The sequence below is a fragment of the Bos javanicus genome, chromosome 2, assembly GCF_032452875.1.
Source record: "Bos javanicus breed banteng chromosome 2, ARS-OSU_banteng_1.0, whole genome shotgun sequence".
Classification (NCBI taxonomy): domain Eukaryota; kingdom Metazoa; phylum Chordata; class Mammalia; order Artiodactyla; family Bovidae; genus Bos; species Bos javanicus.
In genome coordinates, this window is record NC_083869.1 from 119,447,660 (window position 1) to 119,469,781 (window position 22,122).

Consider the following 22,122-nt stretch of genomic DNA (forward strand, 5'->3'; position numbering starts at 1 on the left):
CATTCCTTCCAAAGAAATCCCAGGGCTGATCTCCTTCAGAATGGACTGGTTGGATCTCCTTGCAGTCCAAGGGACTCTCAAGAGTCTTCTCCAACACCACAGTTCCAAAGCATCAATTCTTCGGTGCTCAGCCTTCTTCACAGTCCAACTCTCACATCCATACATGACCACAGGAAAAACCATAGCCTTGACTAGACGAACCTTTGTTGGCAAAGTAATGTCTCTGCTTTTGAATATGCTATCTAGGTTGGTCATAACTTTCCTTCCAAGGAGTAAGCGTCTATTAATTTCATGGCTGCAGTCACCATCTGCAGTGATTTTGGAGCCCCAAAAAATAAAGTCTGACACTGTTTCCACTGTTTACCCATCTACTTCCCATGAACTGATGGGACCGGATGCCATGATCTTCGTTTTCTGAATATTGAGCTTTAAGCCAACTTTTTCACTCTCCACTTTCACTTTCATCAAGAGGCTTTTGAGTTCCTCTTCACTTTCTGCCGTAAGGGTGGTATCATCTGCATATCTGAGGTTATTGATATTTCTCCCGGCAATCTTGATTCCAGCTTGTGCTTCTTCCAGTCCAGCGTTTCTCATGATGTACTCTGCATATAAGTTAAATAAGCAGGGTGACAATATACAGCCTCCTGTTTTACAGGATTTTATTTCCCTGATCAGTGATCAAACTCATGCCCCTTGCAGTTTTGTTTTGTTTGGTTTCGTTCACTCACTCAGTTGTGTCCAACTCTTTGCGACCCCATGGACTGCAGCATACCAGGCTTCTCTGTCTTTCACTGTCTCCCGGAGTTTGTTCAAATGGATATTCATTGAATCAATGATGCTGTCTAACCATCTTATCCTCTGCCACCCCTCTTTCCTTTTGCCTTCAATGTTTCCCAGCATCAGGGTGTTTTGCAATGAGTTGGCTCTTCACCTCAGGTGGCCTTGTAGTAGAAGCATAGCATCCTAACCACTGGACCATCAGGGAATTCCCCTGATACATAGTCAAGAAATGAATGATCCCTCAGCTTCTAAGCTCATCCATGTTCGGGCAGGAGCCCTTCACACCTTCTGACAGGGGGCTGACCCCATCGGGTCCTTGGGGGTTGACAGTAGAGTGGTGGAATTCAGTGGTGCAGGGGTTTGGGTCCCTGACTGGAGGGTGGAGGGCTTGATACTGTGAACAGGGTTGGACTTACAAAGAAAGACTTGCTGCTGAACAAGATGGAACTGAACTGAGCCCTGAAGAGTATTCCAGGCAGAGAGAACAGCAGGGGAAGGGCCATAGAGCACTGCCCTCAGTAACTGAGTGGAAGCCAGAAAGGCTCCCCTATGAGCCAGGAGGACAGCAGAGTGAACCGAGGGCAGAAAGGACGGCAGGGTCCAAGAGCAGACTCTGGGACCTGGGGAGGCGTCTTCAGCAGGAAAACGCTGCGGTCTGCTTCACAGGTGGCAAGTCCAGAGATTATTTCTGGGCTGAGTGGGTGGGAAGTAGGAGTTAGAGGGAGACTTATTTTTCACTATATTATCAGCTACACTGCTAGATTTTTTTTTTTTTCCCACTCTGTAAAGGAAGTGCCTTAAAATTTAAGCAATCACTCTGGCTGCTAGGTGGAGTCTGGACTGGAAGAGACAGAAGGGATTTGGGTTGGGACCTGCGACAGAGACTCGGACTGCCCACTTCATATACTTTCTTCTTTTCCCCTCTTTCCTCACTCGCAGACCCTGGATTCTTTGCTTTTCCAATGACCTTGTTTTTTAACTTTTTCTTTTTTGGCTACACCAGGTCTGAGTTGCGGCACACGGGATCTCCGTTGCCATGTGCGGGACCTTCGATGCGGCAGGCTGGTTCTTACTGTAGCTTGTGCGATCTAATTCCCTAACTGGGGATCAAACCCAGGCCCCCTGCAATGGGAACACAGAGTCCTAACCACTAGACCACCAGGGAAGTCCCTCAAGTGACCAGCTAAATGATGACATTTCCCAAACAGGAGCTACTCTTGAGGAGAAGTTGTTGAGTGAGACTCATGAGAAAATCTCCCCCACCTTTTTTTTGGGCTGCACTTCAAAGCATGTGGGATTTTAGCACTAGAGAAGGCCCTGGCACCCCACTCCAGTACTCTTGCCTGGAAAATCCCATGGACGGAGGAGCCTGGAAGGCTGCAGTCCATGGGGTCGCTAAGAGTTGGACACTACTGAGCAACTTCACTTTCACTTTTCATTTTCATGCATTGGAGAAGGAAATGGCAACCCACTCCAGTGTTCTTGCCTGGAGAATCCCAGGGACGGGGGAGCCTGGTGGGCTGCTGTCCATGGGGTCGCTAAGAGTCGGACACGACTGAAGTGACTTAGCAGCAGGGGATCAAACCCAGGTCCCCTGCAGTAGACATGTAGGGTCCTACCCACTGGACCACCAGAGAATTCCACTTCCTTTTATTCAGCATCTCCATGTGTAATCATTTTTTATATACAGTCTTACTTTCTTGTTTCTCTTTAGCACACAGTTTAACAATTAACTGTGCACCATTTCTTAAAATTACTTCAGTGTGTATATTTTATCTCCCAGTGCACGCGTGCTAAGTTGCTTCAGTTGTGTCTGACTCTTTGCAATCCTATGGACTGCACCCTGACAGGCTCTTCTATCCATGGGATTCTCCAGGCAAGAATACTGGAGTGGGTAGCCATTCCCTTCTCCAGGGGAATCTTCCCAACCCAGGGATTGAACCCGCGTCTCCTATTGTCTCCTGCACTGGCAAGCAGCTTCTTTACCACCTGGAAAGCCCCCAACTATGTGCACTGTTCCCTGTTACAGGCTGCATTGTGTCCCCACAAACTTCACCTGTTGAAATCCTAACCCCCAGTTAGCATGACTAGACGTGGAGATAGGATCTTTGAAGAGATGGTTAAGCTTCAATGAGGTCACCGGGAGGCCCTAATCCAATATGACTGGTGTTATGAGAAGATAAGATTAGCACACAGAGGAAAGACCACGCAGAGACACAGTGAGATGGCCATCTGCAAGCCGAGAGGGAAGGCCTCAGAAGCAACCAAACGTGATGACAACTTGATTTCGCTCTTCCGGCTTTCAGAACTGCAAGAAAGTTAATTTCTGTTGTTTAAGCCACCCAGCCTGTGCTACTCTGCTATGGCAGCCACAGGAAACTAACACACTGCAGTCTTTCATGTGTTCCTCACAGTTAGAAACACACATACTGAGCACCTATTATGTACTAGATTCCCTGGATACATGGATGCCTGATTCCCAGGCCTGCCTGCATCCCTTTCCGGATGAGAGCCCTGCTCAGCCTGCATGGGGCTGTGGGCCAGCTGGTCCCCATTAGCTATTTATAAGCATGCTAGCCTCCCTGCCTGCTCCTCCTCGGCCTCAGTCCCCTTTATTTAGGTGGGGCCGTCTTCACCTTGTGACCTGAGCCTCTGCCTGCCCCCTGCAGGCTCATCCGCTCACTCCCCAGGAGTGGTCCTCACCAGTGCTCCCTAATCTCTTCCATGAACAGCATCCAGGCTCAGCTCTTCCCAATGGCCTTCTGGACCTGTCCACTGGCTGGAGTCCTCCCATCACCTTGAATATGAACAAACTTTTCACATCTCCGGCTCTGGGCACGAGGCCTGTTATCCCAGCTGCCTGGGTTTTGACTTCTCCCTGTCTTCAACATCCATCAGCCACCAGGTCCTGTTGATTCAGCCTTCAGACTATCTCCCACATTTGCCTTCCATTCCAATCCCGGCGTCCCTACTCAGGCAGAGCCCTTTCTCCCCTTGAAGGTCCTTCTTAGAAGAACCTGGGAGGGTTTGCTGAGGAAGTGAAAAGGAAGAAGGGCAGAGTAATGGCTCCGAGGAGGGCAAGGTACCCCCTCCACCATCAGAGGGCAGGAGGGGGAGACAGGCAGAAAGGGGAAGGGAGAGAGGAGATCCGTGGGTCTGGGGGCAGAGGGACCCATCTCCTGTGTCCTGGCAGTGCCCCTGGGGAGCAGCAGGACCAAGAGAGGGAGGGCACTAGCTATGTGCCCCCAGGATGAGGGGCCCAGGGTGGTATTAGGTAGCAGCCCCAGCTAAAGCGCAGCCCCCACTGTGGGAGCAGCCACCCTCCGGGGTTCCACAGAGACAGGAGGAGCCTTGCAGCCACAGGGTGGGTTCTTGACCCACGACCCTCAGCTCTCCACCCCCACCGCCCCCCCAGCTCTGTGGCATGGGCTGGGGGTGAGGCGTGGAGTGGGAAGAGTGTGGGGCAGGGAAGGGATGAGCTGAAGCCCGTCAGCGTTGGGGTGAGGAGCTGAAACCAGGCAAGCAAGCTCAGCTTTATACCCTCTATAAAGCTCAGCCATGAACTTGATTTGGAAATTTCTGACATTAGTAGGCTTTCCCCTCTCCCCGCCACCCCCCGCCCCCTCCATTTACTTCCTAGATACGAAGGGCTCCGGTTCCAGACCAGACTTCAGGCAACTCCGGCCCGGGGCCAGGGCTGCAGAGACCTCCCAGGGCAACCAGCCAGGCCCCCAGCCCGGCTTGGACACGCTCGCCCCTCAACCGGGCAAGAGGAGCGGCCCCTTCGCTCAGATCCGCGGCCGTCCGGCTGAGGTGGGGGCGTGGGGGGCAGTGGGGAGGACTACGGGGGCCAGGGGCACCTATGTCCGGCTCCCAAGTCGTGTTTTTAATGGCCCCCACATCACTGAAGCCGGCGTTGCGGGGGTGGTCAGGGCACACGCCCCTTCCTGTGTCCATCTGAGTCACCGAACTGCCGATTGTAACCCCTGAGTTTCTAAGCCCGCAGGGCTGGCGTGGGGCCCAAGGAACCAGTGTTTCTAACAGGGTCCCAGGTGAGGCGGATGCTGCGGGCCAGGACCGTTCTTCCAGGACCGCGGCTGCGGAAGTTCGGTAACCTGGGTTCCAATCGCAAATCTGCCCTCTGCTGGTAAGTGGCTGCTCAGGCCGAAGAAATCACTTCTCAAGCTTAAATTTCTTCTCCACTAGGAAGATAAATAATAATATTTACCTTCTGAGGTTGTGGTAACTTGAGATACCCTGGGTAAGTTGTTTAGCACAATTCCTGGCACGTGGTAAGACTGGGGAAAAGTTCTTTTTCGGTTGATTGAGGTGTGGGAATTTGGCTAAAGGAAGCTGCTGTTTGGGGTGGGGGGGGTTGTTTTACAAACCTTTTTTTTTTAAATGATATTAAATCTCATGCAACTTTTGAAATTAAAATTTTATTTTAAACAAGGTCACACAGGTACATGTTTTTTTCAAAGTAAGCATGTACCTGTGTGACCTTGTTTTAATTTCAAAAGTTGCATGAGATTTAATATCATTAAAAAAAAGAGAGAGTTCAAAAGCGCTTTAATAGTTTCAACAGGGAACCTCTGCAGACAATTGTATTATTGTTCCCAATTATTCACCCTCCCTTCCTGAAGAGGATTATACAGCCCCACCCACTGCGTGTGACCTGTGGCGCCTTCTCTGGCAGGAGTAGTGGCCTCGCCCACTACTTGGCCTTGACCTTGGCCTTGACCCCATGACTGCCTTTGCAAATGGCCTGTGTGGGGTCAAAACTTGCGGCAGAGACTTTAAGAGCCATTGCTTATTTCCACCTGCTCACTCGCTTCTGTCTTCTGCCACAAAACTGACGTGTCCCCGGGGGCTGTTCCTGTGGCTTGTACAGAGAATTAGAGCCACAGCCGACCCAGCCCATAGGAGGCGAAGCCTCAGCTACGCTGTGAAGGAAATATAAGAAGGACAAGAAATGAGCCTTGATGATTATGAGCCCCTGAGATGTGGGAATATGTTGTTACTGCAGCTACACCTAGTGAAAACTGACTAAAAAACATCCCACATAGGTGCCTGGCTAAATAAAGTACGGTGTATCTAAATGATGGGAATGTAGCTATTCAATGTAAAGTAATATTTTCAATTTCGATTTATATTTAAATATATTCAGCTATTAATACTATATTTAAGGCTGTAGGAAATTGCTTAAAGTATCATTTTAAATAAGTGAACAATGGTAAAGCTTTAAATGGAAAGTACAGCAAGATCCCAATTAAAAAATATATATATATGTGTGTGTGTGTACCATACATACTGAGGTAAGTTGTTGTTGTTCAGTCGCTAAGTTGTGTCTAACTCTTTGTGACCCCATGGACTACAGCACACCAGGCTCCCTGTACTTCACTATGTCCCAGAGTTTGCTCAAACTCATGTCCATTGAGTCAGTGATGCCATCCAACTATCTCATCCTCTGTCACCCCCTTCTCCTCTTGCCCTCGATCTTTCCCAGCATCAGGGTATTTTCTAATGAGTCAGCTCTTCCCAACAGGTGGCCAAAGCATTGCAGCTTCAGCTTCAGCATCAGTCCTTCCAATAAATATTCAGGGTTGATTTCCTTTAGGATTGACTGGTTTGATCTCCTTGCTGTCCAAGGAACTCTTAAGAGTCTTCTCCAACACCACAGTTCAAAAAGCATAAATTCTTCAGTGCCCAGCCTTCTTTCTGGTCCATTTCTCACCTCTATACATGACCACTGGAAAAACCATAGCTTTGACTAGACGAACCTTTGTTGGCAAAGTAATGTCTCTGCTTTTTAATACATTGTCTAGGTTTGTCATAGCTTTTCTTCCAAGGAGAAAGTGTCTTTTAATTTCATGGCTGTGATTTTGGAGCCCAAGAAAATAAAACCTTTCACCCTATCCACTTTTTCCCCAACTATTTGCCATGAAGTGATGGGACCGGGAGCCATGATCTTCATTTTTTGAATGTTGAGTTTTAAGCCACCTTTTTCACTCTCCTCTTTCACTTTCATCAAAAGGCTTTTTAGTTCTTCTTTGCTTTCTGTCATTAGGGTGGTGTCATCTGCATATCTGAGGTTGTTGATATTTCTCCTGGCAATCTTGATTCCACCCTGGGATTCATCCAGTCCAGCATTTTGCATGATATACTCTGCATATAAATTAAATAAGCAGGGTGACAATATACAGCCTTGACATACTCCTTTCCCAATTTGAACCAGTCCATTGTTCCATGTCTGGTTCTAACTGTTGCTCCTTGACCTGCATACAGATTTCTCAGGAGGCAAGTAAGATGGTCTGGTATTCCCATCTCTTTAAGAATTTTCCGCAGGTTGTTATGATCCACACAGTCAAAGGCTTTAGTGTAGTCAATGAAGCAGAGGTAGATGTTCTTCTGGAATTCCCTTGCTTTTTCTGTGATCCAACGGATATTGGCAGTTTGATCTCTGGTTCCTCTGCCTTTTCTAAGTCTAGCTAGTACATCTGGAAGTTCTCAGTTCACGTGTTGTTGAAGCTTAGCTTGGAAGATTTTGAGCATTACCTTGCTAGCATGTAAAATGAGTGTAATTGTGCTGTAGTTTGAACATTCTTTGGCATTGCCTTTCTTTGGGATTGGAATGAAAACTGGCCCTTTTCAACCACTGCTGAATTTTCCAAATTTGCTGGCATAATGAGTGCAGCACTTTAACAACATCCTCTTTTAAGATTTTAAATAGCTCAGCTGAAGTTCTATGACCGCCACTACCTTTGTTCATAGTAATGCTTCCTAAGGCCCACTTGACTTCACACTCCATGATGTCTGGCTCTAGGTGAGTGATCACACCATCGTAGTTATCCATGTTATTAAGACCTTTTTTGTATAGTTCTTCTGTGTATTCTTGTCATCTCTTTTTAATCTTTTCTGTTCTCTTAGGTCCTTGCCATTTCTGTCCTTTATTGTGCCAATCTTTGCATGGAATGTTACCTGATTTTCTTAGAGTTCTCTAGTCTTTCTTATTCTATTGTTTTCCTTTATTTCTTTGCATTGTTCATTTTAGAACACTTTCTCTTCTCTCCTTGCTATTCTCTGGAACTCTGCATTCAGTTTGTTATATCTTTCCCTTTATCCTTTGCCTTTTGCTTATCTTCTTAGCTATTTGTAAGTCCTCTTCAGACAATCACTTTGCCTTCTTGCATTTCTTTTTTTGGGGGATAGTTATGGTCACCACCTCTTGTTCAAGGTTATGAATCTCCATCCATAGTTCTTCAGGCACTCTACCAAATCTAATCCTTTGAATCTATTCATCACCTCCACTGTATAATCATAAGGGATTTGAAGCCCATAATAGTCTGGGCTTCCCTGGTAGCTCAGACAGTAAAGAATCTGCCTGCAATGCAGAAGACCTGGGTTCAATCCCTGAGTCAGGAAGATATTCTTGCCTGCGAAATTCCATGGACAGAGGGGCCTGGCAGGCTATAGTTCATGGGGTCCCAGAGAGTTGAACATGACTGAGCCACTAAAACACACACAGACACACACACACACACACGCACACACCTGAATGGTCTAGTGGTTTTCCCCACTTTCTTCAATTTAAGCCTGAATTTTGCAAGAAGGAGCTCATATTCTGAGCCACAGTCAGCTCCAGATCTTGTTTCTCTAACTGTATAGAGCTTCTCCATCTTCAGCTGCAAAAAATATCTCAATTAGTTATCTGGTGATGTCCACGTGTAGAGTCATCTCTTTTGTTGTTGAAAGAGGGTGTTTGCTATGACCAACATGTTCTTTTGACAAAACCCTGTTAGTCTTTGCCCAGATTCATTTTGTACTCCAAGGTCAAACTTGCCTGTTACTCCAGATATCTCTTGACTTCCTACTTTTGTATTCCAGTCCCCAAGAACCTGGGTCTCCTGCATTACATACTAATTCTTTACCATCTGAGCCACCAGGGAAGCCCAGTGGTAAAGAATCTGCCTGCCAATGGAGACACAAGACTTGGGTGCTATGCCTGGGTCAGAAAGATCCCCCTGAGAAGGAAATGGCTACCCACTCTCTAGTATTCTTGCTGGGAAAATCCCATGGACAGAGGAGCCTGGCAAGCTACAGTCCATGGGGTTGCAAAGAGTCAAACACAACTGAGTGACTGAGAACGCACTCACAGAGGCAGTGGTTGATAATGATCCATAGTCTCCTGTCCCTGGACACCTTGTGGTGTGACAATGAATGTGTAGCTTTTAGAGTGGGAGTAAGAGTGAGGCATTGGAGAAGGCGATGGCAACCCACTCCAGTACTCTTGCCTGGAAAATCCCATGATGAAAGAGCCTGGTGGGCTGCAGTCCATGGGGACGCGAAGAGTTGGACACGACTGAGTGACTTCACTTTCACTTTTCACTTTCATGCATGGGAGAAGGAACTGGCAACCCACTCCAGTGTTCTTGCCTGGAGAATTCCAGGGACGAGGGAGCCTGGTGGGTTGCCGTCTATGGCATCGCACAGAGTCGGACACGACTGAAGCGACTTAGCAGCAGCAGGAGTGAGGCGTGGAGTGCAATCGTCTTCCTCACTCTGCCCCTTGGCTGGTAAGGATGCCACCTACCAGAGCCAGGAGCCTGCATAAAGAATAATGGATGGGCAGCCTCCTGCAGTGCCACAGAACCAGCGCGAGGGGGCAGCCGAGAGCCAGGTCAAGAAGGAGGACACCAGGGAGGTGCATCAGCTGCTCTCTTGCCCGCGTTCCCTGTCCCTGACATTCTCAAGACAACCAAGACTAACGAAGACAGTCATTTCAGCTGGGTTTTCAGAAAATCGTGCCATTTCTCAAGAGGGAATTACTTTTCAAGCAAACCCATGTGTTTCACCAGCTCCTTCCAGTGGGATATTCAAAAATACTCAAGATAGGTCAGTGTTCACATGTTTGATACATTCTGTCATTCGAAACATTTCCAGTTTCTCTCTAGCCAACCTATGGCTAATTTCAGGGACCAATCTAATAAACCTCACATCCTATTTTTGTGGGGTATCAGTTTAAGATTTTTCACCTGATATGAATGGGCTTCCCAGGTAGCACAGCGATAAAAGAATCCACCTGCCAGTACAGAAGACAAGAGATGTGGGTTCGATCCCTGGGTTGGGAAGATCCCCTGGAGAAGGAAATGGCCACCCACTGCAGTATTCTTGCCTGGAAATTTCCATGGACAGAGGAGTCTGGTGGGCTACAGTCCACAGGGTCACAAAGAGTTGGACACAGCTGAGCACGCATGCACCTGATATTCTTCATGCTAATATCTTTAAAAGGCTAGAAAATTGTGATAGTAAAACTGGTGACAAAGATATTCCTCAAAGTACTGAGAAGGCTGACTTGGTACAGGCTGAGGGATGAAATGGTCCAGACAGCCCCACACACGTCTGGCGTTTGGCATGGGTGACGAAGGCAACTAGGCCACACAAATCTCATTATCAAGCTGGCCAGACTCCTTTACTTGGCAGCTGGGCTCCAAAAGGAGTAAGAGAAGCCAAGCCCCAGTGCACAAATACGCGTTAAGCCTCTGCTCGTCATGTTTCCTATTGTCCCCTTGACTGACGAAAGTCACATGGCTAAGCCCTGACTCAGCGGCTAGAGAAAATAGACTCCTTTTGACAGGAGGAGCTGCAAGATGATGTGACCTTCAAAAGATACATACTACATCTTCTTTCTTCTCTCCTGTCGTACCAAGGACATCCTTATACAGGCACAGATGGATGACAGCCACCTGCTCACTAACAGTGGCCCCTGCCACCCCCTATCCCTGGGTTCAAGTTCAAGGCAATTAAATCTGCATCTCCCCAGGTGTGTCAGTGCAAAAGGTGTTTGTGTTCTCCCCTCAACTCCACTGCAAACTCGTATGTTGAAGGTCTAATGTGACTATACTTAGAAATACTTTTAAGGAGGTAATCAAGATTAAATGAAGCCGAAAGCATAGGACCCTAATCCAGCAGGACTCACGTCCTTATACAAAGAGAAAGAGACACTGGAGCTCTTATGTGCTCTCACTGTCTCTCTCTGCATGTATGCACAGAAAGGAGTTCATGCGAGGGCACAGTGAGAAGGCAGCTGTCTGCAAGGCAGTAAAAGAGACCTCCCCAGAGCTAACCTTGCCAACAACCTTGATCTTGGACTCCAGACTGTAGGAAACAAATGTCAGTTGTCTAAGCCACTCAGTCTGTGGTATTTTGTATGGCAGTCCAAGCTGACCAATGTATGAGTGTTCCTTGGTCAAATAAACTTGGGAAATGTGTGTTCAATACTGGTTGCCCCCATCTTGAAAACTCAAAGGGCTCTGTAGTCTATCAAAGGCTCTGAGACGTTCCTCAGCAGAGGAACCTCTAGTATGACACATGCTCAGTTGCTTCAGTCATGTCCAACCCTTTGCCAGCCTATGGACTGTAGCCCGCCAGGCTCCTCTGTCCATGGGATTCTCCAGGCAAGAATGCTGGAGTGGGTTACCACACCCTCCTTCAGGAGATATTCCTGACTCGGATCAAACCCACGTCTCCTGCATTGCAGGTAGACTCTTTACTGCTGAGCCACCACGGAAGCCCAGTGTTTCTGAAATTCATTTACACGTGTGATCCTTTCCCAACACCTGTGATCACCATAGGAAGCTGTATTCATCTCTAGGGTTGTCATAACAAACTACTGCAAACGTTTGTTTTTTTAATTTTTATTGGATTGTAATTAATTTACAATATTCTGTTAGCTTCTGCTGTACATCAAAGTGAATCAGTTATATACATACATATATCCACTCCTTTTTAGATTCTTTTCCCATACAGGCCATTACAGAGCATTGATTGGAGTCCTCTGAGCTATACAGCAGCTTCTTATTAGTTATCTATTTTATATGTGCAAACTTATAAAGATGGCCTTATTCTCTCACAGTTCTGGAAACCTGAAGTTAGAAATTGTCAACAGGATTGGTTCTTTGTGGAGGCCCTGAGGGAGAATGTGTCCCATGCCCCTCTCCTGGCCTCTGTTCACTGTTAATGACTCTTAGTGTTCCTTGGCCCCCATCTCCCTCAGTCTTCACGTGGCCTCCCCCTCTGTGCCTCATTCCCAGCATCTTCCCCTTTGCTCTTACAAGGACACAGTCATTGGAATGAGGGCCGACCCTAAATCCAGGATGATCTCATCTGGAGATGAGCTTAATAAATTTGGAATCTGCAAATTTCAAATTTGGAAAAAAATTTGGAATCTACAAATTCCAAATAAGTCCCCATTCTGAGTTGCAGGTGGACATGTCTTTTGGGCACCACAATTCAATCCAGAAGCCAAGGGACACCCAAGGTGGCTGGCTGAGTGTGGACACAAAGTGGGGGGCAGGGTCAGTGGGACCTGTCTAGGTCTCTGCAAGCTGGATGTCCCTCCCCTCCAGGGAACACATGGGGGACATCACCTTCTTACCTTGACAATGCTGTCCACCCCCTAAACCCCAGTTTCCTAAGCTCCTTGCTGATCGTCCCCCATGAACACATTCCTGTAAGGGGCAGGTTGAGACTTTCTGTTCTATTCACTCAAAACCTGATTGGGCCTCCTGCCCTGCTGTTCCTGCTTTGTTCTGAAAGACAGAGCCTGTCTTTCTGGGGAATGTTTGCAAAATGCTTGTTCATGCTGCAGTGTGGCAGGCAGACACTTACAGAGCTGGGCTCCTAGAGGCTTCTTCCCCAAACCTTTCCAAAGATCTGCTTCCTCCATGCCTTTCCCCGGCTTCCAGGAGACAGTGAGATCTTCTGCCTCAGGGACAGGCTTCCTTCCAGCATCAGTCAGGGTGCTCCCACTGCCTCCCTACAGGCCCCCTCTTGCTGCTTTAGTGCCTTCCACCTAGATTCCATCCCTGAGCACCCTTCCCTCCACTTGTGCACAGCCATGGACCGACCAGTCACTTGGCAGGTGGATTTTGGGGGTCTGCTGGTCCCTGGAATGCAAATAACCAGACACAGCTCAGATCTTAGAGGTGGTTGTTGTTTTTCATTCACTAAATCATATCCAACTGTTTGTGACCCAGTGGACTTTATAGCCTGCCAGGCTCCTCTGTCCATGGAATTCTCCAGGCAAGACTACTGGAGTGGGTTGCCATTTCCTTTGTCTGGGGAGTGGCCCATATCTTTCACCACTTCTCCAAATTGTTCCTTCCAGACTAAGGAGGTTAAAACCATTAGTTTAGAGCTAAGGCTCAGTAACTCTTCCTTAGAGCAATACCTCTGGGGAACCCCACCTGAAGTGGAAGAACCCCTCTCCCCACTCTTTCTGAGTTGAGGGGCCTCTGGTAGGAGGAGAAAAGGGGCAGAAGTGAGTCCCGGTTTTGGGAAACAAAGATTGTCCAGACAGGCTGCCCGAGGGGTGGAGCAAAGCTGGGTCCATGCTGGGAGCAGGAGGTGGCTCAGGGCTCTGCCCCCACCCCATACCCTACCTTACCACCCTCCAGCCCCCATAGGAGACTAGCAGATCTCTGGAGCCAGAAGAGAGCTGGGAAGGCTGAGGTCACCAAACCCTGTGACCTCACCACCGTGGTTTGACCTCTAGCCATGCTGTTAAGTTTTCCCAGCATCCCAAACCCAGGGAGCCCGCACACTTTGGGGAATGTACATTCAACCTACTAGGCCACCTTGTGACAACAGACTGGGGACCTGTCTCAAATTAGATGATAAATTCTTTGCCATTAGATACTTATCTTTAATCTCTTTGTGGTTTTTTTTAAATAAATGCATGTATTTTTGGCTCTGCTGGGGCTTCCTTGCTGTGCGGGCTTTTTTCTAGCTGTGACAAGCGGGGGCTACTCTCTAGTTGCCATGCACAGGCTTCTCATTGCAGTGGCTTCTCTTGTTGCAGCCACTGAGCTCTAGGGCGCGCGGGCTTCAGTATTTGTGACACATGGGCTCAGTAGTTGTGGCTCCCGGGCTCTAGAGCACAGGCTCGGTAGTTGTGACACCTGGGCTTAGCCGCTCCATGGCATGTGGGAGCCTCCTGGATCAGGGATTGAACCCATGTGTCTCCTGCATTGGCAGGCAGATTCTTTACCACTGAGCACCAGGGAATCCCTCTCTGTGATTCTATTTGAGGGCCTAATCCTATGCTCAGGAGTACCGTGTCTGTCAGCTTGGCTGCCAGAACAAAGTACCACAGATAAGGGGGTGCTTAAGCAACAGAACTGCAGGAAGAACTCAGAAATCAAGACGTTGGCAGTGTCTGCTCCTTCCGAGGGCCGTGAAGGAAGGCGCTGTCCCCAGCTGCTCTCCTTGGTTTACGGGTGGCCGTCTTCATGTTCACATGGCTTTCTCTGTGTGTGTGTCTGCGTCCACATTTCCTCTTCTTAAAAGGACAGCAGTCATACTGAGCTAGGGCTCACCCAGATGACCCTCTTCTAACTTAATTACCTCCTTAAAGGCCCGTCTCCTAATAGAGTCACATTCTGAAGTACGGACACCCAGGAGTAATACAAGAAGAATGGATGGAGGGTCGCATGGGCAGACTTCTGGCCTCTCAAGGCTGGTCTGCACAAGCGTCCCTTCAGCGCCCCGCCCAGGCCACCCCACAGCCACCAGCCAGACCTCTGAGGGACTTGAGTTCTCTCACAGCCTCTGGCCAGCCAAACCTGAGAGCAGGGAGAGATGGGGGTGGACCCTGGAGATGGAGAGTAGCACAGGCATCCTAAGAGTTGCAGCAGTCCAAGGGGGGTGTGTGTATGTGTGTGTGTGTGTGTGTGTGGTGTGGGGGGGTGCTGAAGTATCCCCTTTGTTTTGCAGCGGGAGGTGTGGGGCTGGCCCCTCAGTTCAAGTCCCTTCCCACTCAGAGTGGGTGTTTGGGTGGCTCTAGGAATCCTATCTACATTCAGGGCCCAGGCTTCTGGATGGTTAGGGAGAAGGAATTTATCTTAACTTGCAAATTTGTTCTAATGCTTCAAGTAGTTTTTATCCATTGTTGAAAGGGCAAATGAATTGTATAAATTTTAAAATGTGCAAGAGCTTGAAAGAAAAAACTTGCCCATGATCCACCACAGTGAAAAATTCTCTGATACAGGCTATTCATTTGTTATTTGACCAAACCACGTGCTTTTAACTTTTAGAATCTTTTCTTAATGCAAGTAAGAAATATTACTAGAGAAACATCAGAAAATAAAGTTTGCTCCCCCCCAAAATTAAGTCACTTATCATCCCACTACCCAAAGATATCTTGTTTTGCTTTTTTTTTTTAATCTTGTATTTCTTTGACCACTAGTACTTCTGAATTTTGTCTCATGGCTATTAGTTATTTAGATTTCTTTGGTGAATGGTCTGTTCTCATTCTTTGCATATTGTGTTATTTGGAATATAATGGTGTCCTTTCAATCTGGGATCTTTATACAGTATAGATATTAACCCTGTTAGGGTATTTGTAGCAAATATTTTTTGTTTGTGGCTTGTACTTAAAAATTTTTTTAGATTACTTTTTGACATGTTTTTATTTTTTAAGGAATATTTATTTATTTATTTGGCTGTGCCAGGTCTTAGTTGAGGCATGTGGGATCTAGTTCCCTGACCAGGGGTCAAACCCTCGCACCCTGCATTGGCAGCGCAGAGTCTTAGACCACTGGATCACCAGGGAAGTCCTTGACCTATTTTTAGACTGATTTCCCCCACCTTGGAATTTCTTTACTGGCTTCTATATTTAGAAAGTACGTCTTCCCCAAATCAAGTATTTGCAGTTTACTTATGACCTCTCACTCTCTCTCTTTGTAGTTTTCATCTCCAAGTGAGAGTAAGAAACTAACCCACTGTTTTTCCAATACTTAACCGATTGTCCCAGCACCATTTTGTAGCTCAGCGCTCCACTGTCCCTGTTCTGTGTCCCCAGGGCAGTCTGCTCTGTGCCAACCTACAGGAGAAAACCCTACCCTCCTGCTCCTTGGGGCCTGCACGTCTCTGGCCACCAGCACTCACACAAAAGCTCTGGCAAACAAGGCCTGATTTCTGATGTTGTGGAGGTAAGGGGTTTACCTTGGAGACCTCAACACAAACAATTTAAAAATTCCCTCTAGATGTTTCTGTTCTCCCCAAGCCTCACCTGCTCCACCCCCAGAGAGGCCTGACCTTTCTCCCCTTCTTGGTGCAGCCAAGGAACTTCAAAGCCCTCACCCCTTCTCTCCCACAGAACAGCCTGGCTGTAGGGCTCCCAGCCCAAACCCAGCTCTTTCCAAACAAAGCCTCACCTCTCCAGATAACCACATTCACCTTCTTAGAAAGCAGGGTGACGTCCTTTGTCATTTGAGAATGAATGCCTTTGGGGTCTCAGCCCCTATCCCATGGGGCTTATTAACCTGCTTCTCCCAAACAAATCCAGTGTAGGTTCTAAGTGGAATTCCCACACCACCTGCTAATGGTTGGAGCTCCGACTCCTTAAGTGTCTCGAACACGCAGGAAGTGGGAGTCCTGGCAAGGGGCAAAAACTGCAGTTTCCCCTTAGAACACTGGGGTTCTGGGTGGCTGCCCTGGGAGCGAGAGCTACGATGGAGCACCCATCAAAGACTCAGGCCCCAAGGTGGTCTCACGGGCAAGTGGGGGCCATGGGCACCCCCCTCGTCATGGACAGGACCCCAGGGGATTCTTGCAGACAAGAACTGCAGGCCCACACTTGCAGGAACCGCGGTGGAAGGCTGGGGAGTGGCCCCATCCCAGTGGCCACCTCAAGGTGGCAGCACCGAGCAGTGCCCATGGCAAAGGCACCGATCACAGCAGGTGTAGAAAAGCTGTAGAAACATCAGGTACTGGGGCAACAGGGCTGGTGGGGTGGGGGAGGGGGAGGAGGGTTGCCCCAGAAATTATCACACAGGTTTGTGGAAACAAAGTTCTGACCTGCTCCAAAGGGGTGCTGGCTGCTAAATGTCAGTTGGCCTGATCGTGCAGGGGTGAAGAGTGTGGGCTCAAACCAGACAGCCTGGCTTGTACCCAGGTCTTCCTCTACCTGAGCTGCAGTCTCCCCATCTGTACAAAGTGGTAACAATACTTAACCACGAGACATTGTTGGAGGACAAGTACATGGTGTCTGAGCACGTGCTGAGAGTGATAACAACTGGACATCACCATCACCGTGAGAGGCTATCTTAGTTTCCCACGGCTGCCGAGGCAAATAACCACAGACCGGGTGTCTGACAACAAGACAGAGTCATTCTCTCACGGTTCTGGAGACCCGAGTCCAAAGTCAAGCTGTCAACAGGGCCACGCTCCCCTCTCAAGGCTCCGGGAAGGCCCTCCTTGCCTCTTCCAGCTGCTGGGGGTCTCTAGGCCTTCCTTGACTTCCTTATTCGGGTGTGTCATCTCTTAGATGCCACATGTGGAGTCTTTAGCTGTGGCAGGTGAACTCTTGGTTGTGGCATGTGCAATCTAGTTCTCCGACCAGGGATCGAACCCAGGCCCCTGCATTGGGATCACTGAGTCTTATCCACTGGACCACCTGGGAAGTTCCTGCAGTATAGATACTAACCCTGTATGATATTTGTGTGAGTGTGCTGGTGTAACAGGCTTCCCACTCACTCAGTCTACCATATTGCTTAGGGTATTTTTATTTTTATTGCCATTTACCTGTTTTTGCTTATATGTATTTTCTGATTTTGTCACAATAATCAGAGTCTCTTCTGAACATTTTGCTTCATTACCTGCCAGGCTTTTCCCCAATAAATAGACTTTCTTTAGATGTCTATTATAATCACCAAAGAGTGGATCTTTTCTGTTTCTTGACCAGCATCTATTTTGCCTTATTTTGGTAATGGCACCCCATTTCCTCTGGGGGCCAACCTGATTTCCACTTACAGGCCTTGTGTTTCAGGGGGGCTGACCCCAAGCCCCGTTCCAGGCCTGACCAACCAGGGTTTGGTCCCCAGGCTGTGTTGACTCCTTCATAGAAGGCCCATGGTACTCAGGGCCTGATGTTTGCTGTTAATTACCAAGGACCAGGATGTCTGCACTAGCCTGAAGGTGCTAGCAACCTGCACCCAGAGGAATCTTCCCAAAAATCTAGCCATCAGTGAGAAAGGGGAAACCGAGAGAAGGAGAGAGAGAAGGCTGAATCTTGAAGGCATCGCTGAACTCTGTCTGTGCAGAAACTTTCCCTTAGACTTCAGGCTTTTCTGAGCAACTACCAGTCTTCTCAATCATTCCTTCACAAAGTATAAGGTTATCTCACCCGCAACAAACTTGGGTTTGCCCTGTGACCTCTCAGATGGCCGCAGAGCATTCATGGGGAGAAGAAATACTTTTGAGCCTGGTGCTGGGAGAAGTGACAGCAACTGTTACCTACTGATGTGGCTGGATTATTGTAGGCCTTTCTCTGCATTAGCCAGTATCCTTACCATGCTGATCATTCAATATTTTAATATCTCTTCTGGGTATAAAATAGTGCTGGAGAACTTGACTTCTGAAACCAGACAGGGTTCAAATCACAGATTCAGTGCTTATTGATATGTGCCTTTGAATAAGTCACTTATTTCCTCTGAGCCTTAGCTTCCCCCTGTATAGAATGGGTATAATAATGGATGGCACTTACCTAGAGGTGACAGGGTAGTTGGAAGGATTAGATGTTTAGCTCCTTCTTCTCTCCATGATAAAAGTGAAAGTGAAGTCACTCAGTCGTGTCCAACTCTTTGCGACCCCATGGACTGTAGCCTACCATGCTCCTCCGTCCATGGAATTTTCCAGGCAAGAGTACTGGAGTGGGTTGCCATTTCCTTCTCCAGAGGATCTTCCCAACCCAGGGATTGAACCTGGGTTTCCTGCATTGTAGTCAGACGCTTTACCATCTGAGCCACCAGGGAAGTCACATATCTGCTTATGATAAGCAGTCACTAAATATTAGCTGATAACCCCAGGGGAAGCAAGACACAACAGATTGGAACCTTCACTCCAGCCACCTTCTTAATGAAGAGCACAAGCTCGAATAGGTTTATCTGGGTCCACACATTTCCAGAGAACAACTCGAGGGTTTACAGATCCTTTGTTATTCTCTGCCCTCTCAGCCTAGCTAAGCAGGGAGAAAATGGAGATTGTTTATTCCACATCACAGGGTTAACCCCTGTATTAGCACATTTGGGCTGCAGATTCAGTGTCCAGTGAAGCCTGCTTCCTGGTTCATAGATAGCTGTTTTCTAGCTGCATTTCACATGGAGAAGGGGTCCAGGGAGTCTGTGTGGTCCCTTTTATAAGGGCACTAATCCCAGTCATGAAGCCTCCACCCTCATGACCCAATCAGTTCCCAAAGTCTCCACCTCCAAGTACTATAGCTTTCAACCATACACACTTTGTGGTGAGACACAAACCTTAAGTCTGTAGCTCCCCACAACCAGGACGGACAGTCAGGGCTGGGAGCTGCCCAAGCCCCTCCCCTTCCCTTGTGCCGACTCACCACTGCTGCGAAACTGAGCCTCTGCAGAAGAACTGGCCAAGTGAGTCACCAGTGTGGGCAGAGAGGTGCTGGGAGGGGTCCCTTATGACATTTATCACAAATCGACATCTGCATCCCACCCTTTCATGAGAGCCACAGGATCCTGATTCCTGGTGGGCACCTGCCCCTGTATACAACCTTCCTGCTTTGCTAAGACACTTGCCTGAGTCTCCTTAGACATCTGCAAACATGGCTACAAACAGCCCCACAGACTCAGCCCACTAGGGCAGCCACTCCAGAGGCACAGGACCCTTGCTCTGCAAGTACCTGTGACATCGCCAGCTTTGACAGTCCCCTGTGACCTCACCATCTGGGGAGCTCAGCCCAGCAGGGCCATGGCCACTCTCTCAACCAGCACAAGTAACAAAGGGCCTAGATGACCACCGTGCCCTCGGGAGAGGCCAGAGCCACCAGCACCCCTCCAGATGGGGACAGCAGGTCTACAGACATCCCAGCAGTGGGGTCCCAAAGTCAGGTCCCCCTCCTCGCAGATGACCTAGTGTCTCTTGATGCTGTAACATCAGCCGAACGGCAGGATGTAGATCAGGCCTCCATTGAGCCAGCCACCTCAGGGACCACGTCAGAGTCCGGGGATGCAGATAAGCATGAAGCTGCCGAGGGGCAGGCCCAGGAGCCCAGAGAGGCCACAGCCCTGCCTGCTGACCCGGCCCCAGGTGCCCTAAAAAATTCCCTGGGCTTCCAGAACCTAGTGCAGAAAGGGCTGCTGCAAGATTCCAGCGGGACTCAGAATCCTCAGATTTTCCAAGTTAACTCCCTGGTTGAGGAAGCAACGCCACAAGCAGTGGCCACCCCGGACAGAGAGCAGGAGCCAGCAACAGCCACCCCAAGTGCCGAGGCACAGTCCCCCCAAAATGTGGAGGCTCAGCCCATCATGAGCACCGCAGACCCCAAGGACCAGCTTGACCCTGGGACTGCTGACACCCCTGAAACTGTTGAGGAGAAGCCAGAGGGTCCCGAAGCCTTGAACCCTGACCATGATGCTTCGCTGTCAGCCCCTGCCTCGCCGGGCCCCGGAGCATTGGCCCCAGGGACGGGTCCCCTGGACTCCACGGCTGGTGAGGAGAACAGCTACATGCGCTCCATGACCAGCTTGCTGGGCGGGGGCGAGGGGTCCATCAGCTCCCTGGCAGATATCCTGGTGTGGTCCGATGCCACCATGGGCCTGGCCACAGGCTTCCTGGCCACCGGCCGTGGCTCTGTGTCAGACCTGTTGCACAGCCCAGGGCCCAGCCTGCGCTCGGTCTCCAGCATCCTGGGGAGAGCCAGCTCTGCCCTGTCCTCCAGGCTGGTGGTGAGGACCAGATTGGCCCTGCGCTCCGTCACCCATGTGCTGGAATCAGTGGAGCAGAGGACCATCGAGGGCATCCGTTCGGCCATGTACTACCTGACCAGCCATCTCACCCCACACTAGGCCCACGCCAGCCCCTACTGGGACTGGACCCCATGTTCGGCAGCTTCCCAAGACCTCAGGGACACTCCTGCCCTGCTGTCTCGCCCACCCCTGCTCTGGACAGCTCTCCCCACACTGGGCAATAAATCACTGGCCAGCGTTTATTTTCCAAGCGCCGGCCTCCTCCCTTGTCTGTGCAGTGGGCACAGGGTGGAGGGACAGGAGGGGGCTAGGGTGTTCTGGAAATGGAAAAGTGCCCTTCTGAGGGCTTCTTAGCTTGTCCCACTCAGGAGCTGGGAGCCAAAGTGCAGAAAGAGACCTGCCTTGGGACTTCCCGAGTGGTCCAGTGGCTAAGACTCTGAGCCTTCCAGTGCAGGGGGCACAGGTTCAATCCCCAGCCTGGGAACTAAGATCCTGCATGTCACGTGGCATTGCCAATACAATTTTAAAAATTAAAATTAAAGAGAAAGAGAAGGGCCTGGGCAAGCCTGGGAGGCCAGGTGTGGGGAGCTGTGGGCGCTGTCGCTCAGTCATGTCTGACTCTTTGCGACCCCATGGACTGTAGCCCGCCAGGCTCCTCTGCCCATGGAATTTTCCAGGCGACAATACTGGGGTGGGTTGCCATTTCCTCCTCCAGGGGATCTTCCCAACCCAGGGATGGCACCCGCATCTCCTGGGTCTCCTGCACTGGCAGGCGGATTCTTTACCACTGCAAAAATTGATCTGGTCTGGACCTCTAACCAGGTAAGTGCATTTCTGAGGAAGCAAGACCTGGCCCTCCTCTGGGGCTTCCTGGATTAGCAGGCTCAGGCCAGCTTGCCGGGCTCTCTGGTAGTGGGGTTGAGAACTCAGAGCAAGACCAATGTGGGTTCAAATCCCAGCACCCTTACTGGCCGTGGGCCAATCCGTTCACCCTCCTGAACCTCCAATTCTCCTCCATAGAACCAACAGCAAACCCATACCGTGAAGATATTCTAAGACATAAGGAGAACAACGCAGGTCCTAACACGTGATGTCTGGCACTTAATGAGTTCACATGTGTCAGCTGCCACAATTATCCTCCAGCAGACGGTGGACACAGTGGGAAGAAGGATCCTAGTAGGGTGGCCAACCACCCTGCTTTGCCTGGGGTTCCTGGGATGTGAGACTTTCAGATTTAAAACCAAGAAAATCCCAGGCAAACCAGGATAAGTTGGTCACCTTAGACCCAGGTCTCTTGATGTGGTTTTGACCCTTGTCTGTGATTCTGTCCACCTTGACAAGGGAGCCACCTGCTTTGGAAGGCCACCAGACCACCCTCTGGCTGGACACAGTGCCAACCTGGCCACGTGACTTGGTGAGTGATCTGGCTGGACATCAGCCCCGACTCTCGCCCTTGGCTGGGCGCCTTACATGGGTCACAACCCACACACCTTCCCTACAGCCCTGGCCATGGAGTCCTTCATTCACCCACCCTTCATTCCCAGCAGAGTCTCCAAATGGGAGACAACCT

At 49.4% G+C, this 22,122-nt stretch overlaps 1 protein-coding gene and 1 non-coding gene across 2 annotated transcripts; one reads left to right on the forward strand and one right to left on the reverse strand.

The window, feature by feature from the left end:
• Positions 1-1,872: 1,872 nt before the first annotated feature.
• On the reverse strand, positions 1,873-1,945 carry TRNAG-CCC (transfer RNA glycine (anticodon CCC)). The gene has a single exon. It is a non-coding gene; the product is annotated as a tRNA-Gly (tRNA).
• Positions 1,946-19,542: 17,597 nt separating this feature from the next.
• TEX44 (testis expressed 44) lies at positions 19,543-20,802 on the forward strand. Its single transcript, XM_061388180.1, has one exon. It carries the CDS (start codon positions 19,596-19,598, stop codon positions 20,649-20,651), a length of 1,056 nt encoding a protein of 351 aa, XP_061244164.1. The 5' UTR covers positions 19,543-19,595; the 3' UTR covers positions 20,652-20,802.
• Positions 20,803-22,122: the final 1,320 nt, after the last annotated feature.

Excerpts from the sequence above, each read along its gene's own strand:
- TEX44 (XM_061388180.1), top strand. The coding sequence starts at position 19,596 with ATGACCACCGTGCCCTCGGGAGAGGCCAGAGCCACCAGCACCCCTCCA.